Source organism: Monodon monoceros, unplaced genomic scaffold (assembly GCF_005190385.1).
Source record: "Monodon monoceros isolate NGI ecotype Baffin Bay Population unplaced genomic scaffold, NGI_Narwhal_1 Super_Scaffold_2, whole genome shotgun sequence".
Classification (NCBI taxonomy): Eukaryota; Metazoa; Chordata; class Mammalia; order Artiodactyla; family Monodontidae; genus Monodon; species Monodon monoceros.
In genome coordinates, this window is record NW_021703776.1 from 18,833,442 (window position 1) to 18,839,294 (window position 5,853).

Below are 5,853 nucleotides of genomic sequence, written 5' to 3' on the forward strand. Positions count from 1 at the left end.
CAGGGGCCCCTCGCGTTTCGGGGCCGCGGGCGGATCCCCGGAACAAGTGCGGGCCGCCGGGGGCTCCGAGGCGGGCGAGCCCCAAGGGGCGCGGGGCGCAGCCGGCGTAGACAAAGAAGCCGGCGCCCGCTCCAGTCCCCACCGCCCCTCTACTTCCCCCTCGTCTCCTCTCAGGAAAAAGGAGGGAAATCTGAGGGGCAAAAGGGACTGTCCTCTCCTTTTGCTCCTCCGGACAGCTGGGCGGGAGGGTCTCCTTCTCTCTTTTTCTCTCTCTCTGAGGCGTTTAAGTCCCTCCCTGCAGATTCGCGTACCTCGTGGCCCCGAGCCCCCTCCCCCAACCCGACCGACTCGCATCCCTCATCTGCCCTTCAGTGTGAGAACTGGGCTCAGGCGCCGGGCCTCGCGGAGGCGTGCGCCCTGCGCAGCGCGAGGTGCGGCGAGCGAGCCCGAGTGGGCGGGGGCCGGGCGGGCGCGCGGCGCGGAGGGGCGGGGGAGCGGCCGGGGCACGTGTGGCGGCGGGGGGGGGGGCGATTCCGCGCCCCGGGCTTTAAGAAGGTGTGGAGTGGGGCGGGCACTTTCCCAGGCCTGGCGGAGGGGCGTCGCGCACAGGCGGCGGCGGCGGCGGCGGCGGCTGGGCGGCGCACCGCGGCACCGGCCGACGCGCTCTCGGCGTCCGCAGCCCGGCCCCGCGCTCCCGCGGCCCAAAGAAACTTTGGGAGCTGCCGTCTCCCGCGGAACTTCTCGGCGGGGCTCCGCGCCCGAGCCCTCTCTGCTTCCTCTGCCGCCTTCTCGCCGTCTCTCCACGCGGCTCCTTCGTCCCGGCGCCTCCAAAACTGAATGAGAGAGCGGCGCTCGGGGTGCGCGGCGGCGGCAGCGGCAGCGGCGTTATGGAGCGCAGTGGCTGGGCGCCGCGGACTTTCCTCCTGGCGCTGATGCTGGGAGCGACGCTGAGGGTGCGCGCCGCGGTGGGCTATTACCCCCGCTTTTCTCCCTTCTTTTTCCTGTGCACCCACCACGGGGAGCTGGAAGGAGATGGGGAGCAGGGCGAGGTGCTCATTTCCCTGCACATTGCGGGCCACCCCACCTACTACGTACCGGGACAAGAATACCATGGTAAGTACCACAGCATCTCCGCGCTCGCCGCCCAGCGCAGCTTTGTGTCCCTTTCCTTCTTCCAAGGGGCCGTTTAACCAAGAACCGTGACAACCCTTACCTCAACATTACCTCTGAGGAGGGAGAGAAAACAAAGTTAGCGGGGGATAGAGTCGCGAGTTGGGATTTGTTCCCCCCTCGCTCCCCGCCCCCGCACTCCACACACTCCCCTCACGCGTCTCCCCGTGAGGAGCCGGTTCTGGTGAGAAACGCCAGAGAATTCTTGAGGTCTTTCCTCCTCCCTCGTGGTTCTGGCAGCTGACACTTGAATGAAAACGCGCATCTTGTTTCCTTAACCCGAGTGCTTGGATTCCAGACCTTTGTCCTGCTCCGGGTTCCCCCTGAAGGGCATCCGGGGGGTGCTGGGCTTTGCGGACCGGCTGATGACAGATTGACGCGCCCCGGCCCGCGGCCGCCCCGCGCCGTCGCCCGCCGGCCCGCCGCAAAGTTCTCGCTGCTCCCCAGCCAGGGGTCCCTCTCGTTTCCTTCAGTGTCAGACAAGCCTCCTGACAGGGAGCGGCTGCTTCCAGCACTCTGTTCTTTTAAAAGTGGCTTTTAAAATGTCAGGAAATGGTGCTTTTTTCTGAGTCCTCTCTTACTTGTAACCTGCTACTTGTTTTTAGAATGATCTCTGTGATGTTTCTTAATAACTATGTCTTTAATCTGCACAGCTTTAATTTCCAGGTAGGGACTGGAAGTTCCTTATAATTTAAAGGTACCTTTTAAAAAAGGATCATTCTGGAGTCCTTCATGAAAATGAAACATGATCGAAGAAGGACAGTTTAGCTGCAAGCAAGAGAATTTTCTGTAGTGCGTGCGTTTTTGATATTTGAAGCTAGTAAATCGAGTATGTGGGAAAATAAGATATTGTCTATTACTTCCGCTGGAACTCCTGAATATTTCACTTCTATGGAGCTTTTAAGCGGTGACAGGCACTGTTTAATTAGAATTTCAAGGCAAAAATACTGATACCCAACTATTGTCTAGTGATTTCCTATTATAGTTTCCATCTCTTGTAGGCTAACAGTTGTTGGTATAGCAGGAGATAATCCACGGAGCAGCTGGCATTTCAGATAAACATGGATATAAAAATGATAAGAATCCTTAAACTTTCTATTTAAAAAGCCCTTCATATCTGCTTTAAAATGTTTAGCCTAAATAAATGCTTTCTAGAGATTGAAAGTAGTGCTTTTACAACTTTCTTGTGGCATGGTGTCAGCCTTGTCTGTAGAGCAGGAGTCTAATTCGGTTGGAATTTTAGACTTTGGAATATTAAATTTCTGCAACTAGTCCCTTCTTTTAAAATGCTTATTGTATTCTCTTTCCAAGAATGGTCTGGTGTTTTTCTGAGTTCATGAGAATCTTTTGAGAAGGACCAGCCAATATGATGGCAACCCAGACCTCACCCAAAGACTGATTGATTGAGCTTGTCACTTAGTGTGACCTTTAGTAGAGGTGCTTGCCCGTTATTAGCTCTAAGTGAGAGTGGTAGGTAAGTGAGTCAAGGCTGGGCTAAAAGGTGTGATTGTCAAGTTGTGATGGAAGACCTGTGATAACACGTAGCCTTTTTTTTTTTTTCCTGTTTTCCATATCCTTTGTAAGGTGCCAGCATAGATAACTTAAAAATACCAAAATATGACATAGCCTTTGCTTTTGCTATAAAGCTAGCAAGTATAAGTCAGCCTAAGACTGACCATAATCACATCCTAAGTCAGAAAAGGAAAGAATGATAGAGAGTAAGAATAGAGTGTAATACTTCAAGTTGAGTATTGTGTGGGAAAGTCTCACTTTCTACCTCTTCTATCACCAGAAAAGGTAGAGAAATTTTATTATGTAAGTTTAAGAAGATCGAATTATTATTATAAACTTTGAGAATGGTTATTGTAAGATTTTAAATTCCTGTTACCTGTTTTGTCAAATATTTAAATTTTGAAACTGGCTGTAGCTATAGGCCTTCAGTAAGAGTTTTTCCTTGTAAAATTTTCTACAGGTAGAAGAAATGTTTAAAAATGAAATGGTGCTTACATGTGTCTCCTTTTCTTTTAGACTTTTGGAAATTAATGTTACAAATTAATTATGTAACATCTATTTAAGAATTGAACCGTTGATAGGAAAACTTAACCTAATATACTTTGGTAGTTAGCTCATTTTATAGGAGACCAAAGTAGGAGGTTATTCAGCCAAAATTTTTTAAAACCAAGAAATATGTAAAATATTAGGTTGAGACTTTATTTGTAATCATCCGAATCTCTAAAATGTAACACTTATGTTAGGAAAACTCAGTCTTATCTATGATTTACATTGAAGTCAGCATTTGAGGGAATGGTTTTTGTGTGCAGCTAATGGCTGTTAAGTTTTTTACCTAAAGGAATGCATTGAGATGTACAGTGGTACCTAACACAGAACATGATTGTAGACCAGGCTGTGTCAGCTGCCCTCTGAAACTTGTGTTGTGAGACAGAATATGAAATGGAGAGGCAAATATCAGAGTTCAATATCATGGGTCTCTGTATGTGTCATATTTATTTAGAGATTTTTGTTGAAAATCTTTTGGAAAAAAAAGCCACGAAAATATAATACAAAAGAATTTGAAATTTGTGTGTCTACAGAATTGTCAGATATTTCCAGTGTTAAGTAGTCTATCCATCTGTTTGCAGTTTTGGCAACTCTGTAAACAGTGCATGGTTACTTTTGCTAGTTCTCGTCACTCGTTCACTTGGTACCTCTGTTGTCATCTTCCTATAGCTTTTAAAATCTGTTGTCTATGACTTTCTTGAGATGACATCGTTGGTCACAATGAACTATGGTGTCTTTGCATGATGAGTACAATGCAGTTTAGAAGCTCAGCAATAAGAGGTTATATATATGTATATGTATATATATATCATGTTGAATTAGAAAAGTCTCAGGGTCATAACATTTTTTTCCTAGAATTTCCCTCTTTTGCACAAATCCCAAAATATGGTCACTTTCCATAACATGATTTCCAGGCCCTGTTTGTTTTTTTTTTTGTGGGGGGGCAAGAAAGTTGCAAATGATGGGAAAATAGGAAATGGAAACCCAGATGGTCCAGTCAGGTAGCCCTTTCTCTTTCCCAGCCACACCTGGCTGTTCACTGCTCCTTCTCCTAAGGACTGGGGCAGTATTGTGAAACATACAAAGGTCGAGTTGATGTCTGCACCGTTCCTTTCCCCTGATAATCGCTCTTCCTCACCCCCACTCCTCAGGCTTTTGTTTAAAACTCCTCCCCCAACCAATTTGTAGTGACTGTGACTTGTCAATGTTATATTCTCCCACAATCTTAATTACAACTATGGAAAGATGTTTTTCACTTTTTGTTTAAAAGAATTTTGGCATCACTGAGCAGGCAGATAATATATTTTGAGATAGAAAGACTTTTAGGTAACCCTGAAATCCTGTGATGAGGACCTACCTACTCACAAGATGGGCTTTATTCAGTCACCATCAAAAAGGAGAGGTCAGACATAAGAGAAAACATGATCTGTGAAAGCCAAGCATAAGTAAATGAGTCTGTGGAAAGTGCTTGAGCTTTGGTGAGACAATTTATCTGAATTTCTAAAAAGACGAGAATCCCCATTATTAAGGTGGCAGAAGGTGGGGGAAATGTTCCATTACAGTGAAAAATATGCTCTAAAATATTGATTGAGAGAAAAAAAATTGTCTTAAGCGGAACTGAATTGTTAATAAAGCATGGTGCTTTAAAAAGGGGATTTGATTGTATTTTGTAAATCCAATATCACTGGTAGTCCTTTTGTGCTACATTTTCATTCTGTTATTTATTTAATCCTATTGTGGGGTGGGTGGGGAAATCAATTTCAACTGCTGAAACAGAATGTTTACCTAAAAAAGATATAATCAGGATAAAGTATTTATGGTATTTTGTTGTAAGAATTGCCACTATTCCTTATTATACATACACGTGTTCTGGAATCAACTGGTTGCTAATTAAAAATCACTGTTCAAAGGCAGTTGCAATATAATGACTTTTCAAGTACAAGACATTATTTTTGGTAATATACTCTAGATTAAATTCCTTTCAAAGGAATGATTTTTTTAAAAAATTTGAATTAAAGTTATCTGCTATTGCTAAGGTAACTAACTGGCTTATTGATCGGGTGAGTGGATATTTGTTTTTTATATGTCTCTGATTCTGGAATCAGCATATTTAAACTCAGAATCATTTGTCGAATGCAGTTTATAAGTGAACTGCACCTGTGTCCTGCTTGCATATGACTTTGAAAATTGAACATTTAAAGCATTTTTCTCTACTTGTCTTATATTTCATTTCACTCTCTACAATTTATTTCAAACATATTTTACTAATGTGGTTCAAATCATTTCTTAAATCATATAAATATTGCTTTAATATATATTCCCTGTGTGAGTTTCAATTCCAGTCATACACTAAAAAAATCAGGTCTTTAGAATCATAATTGGAAACATCTAATTTAGGCAGGTATTCTTACTTCAGTCACAGCAGTACATTACTAGAAATTATTTAATTAGAATATTTTCCTCCAATTTTTATGAATCTTTATTTTAAACTATTATTTTTAATTTCATTAAAAATGTTAAAGAGTGGGCTTCCCTGGTGGCGCAGTGGGTGAGAGTCCGCCTGCCAATGCATGGAACACGGGTTCGTGCCCCGGTCCGGGAAGATCCCACATGCTGCAGAGCGGC

The 5,853-nt window shown here is 44.5% G+C and overlaps 1 protein-coding gene across 2 annotated transcripts in view; it reads left to right on the forward strand.

Moving 5' to 3' along the window:
- Positions 1–585: 585 nt before the first annotated feature.
- The window catches only part of RELN (reelin), a 519,854-nt gene continuing 514,586 nt past the window's right edge, over positions 586–5,853 (forward strand). Inside the window, exon 1 of one of the 2 annotated variants that reach the window (XM_029233992.1) lies at positions 586–1,113. In XM_029233992.1, coding sequence (XP_029089825.1) covers positions 888–1,113 — 226 coding nt within the window. In that variant the 5' untranslated portion in view covers positions 586–887. The remainder of the gene's footprint in view (positions 1,114–5,853) is intronic. The other variant, XM_029233993.1, reaches the window with a different exon arrangement.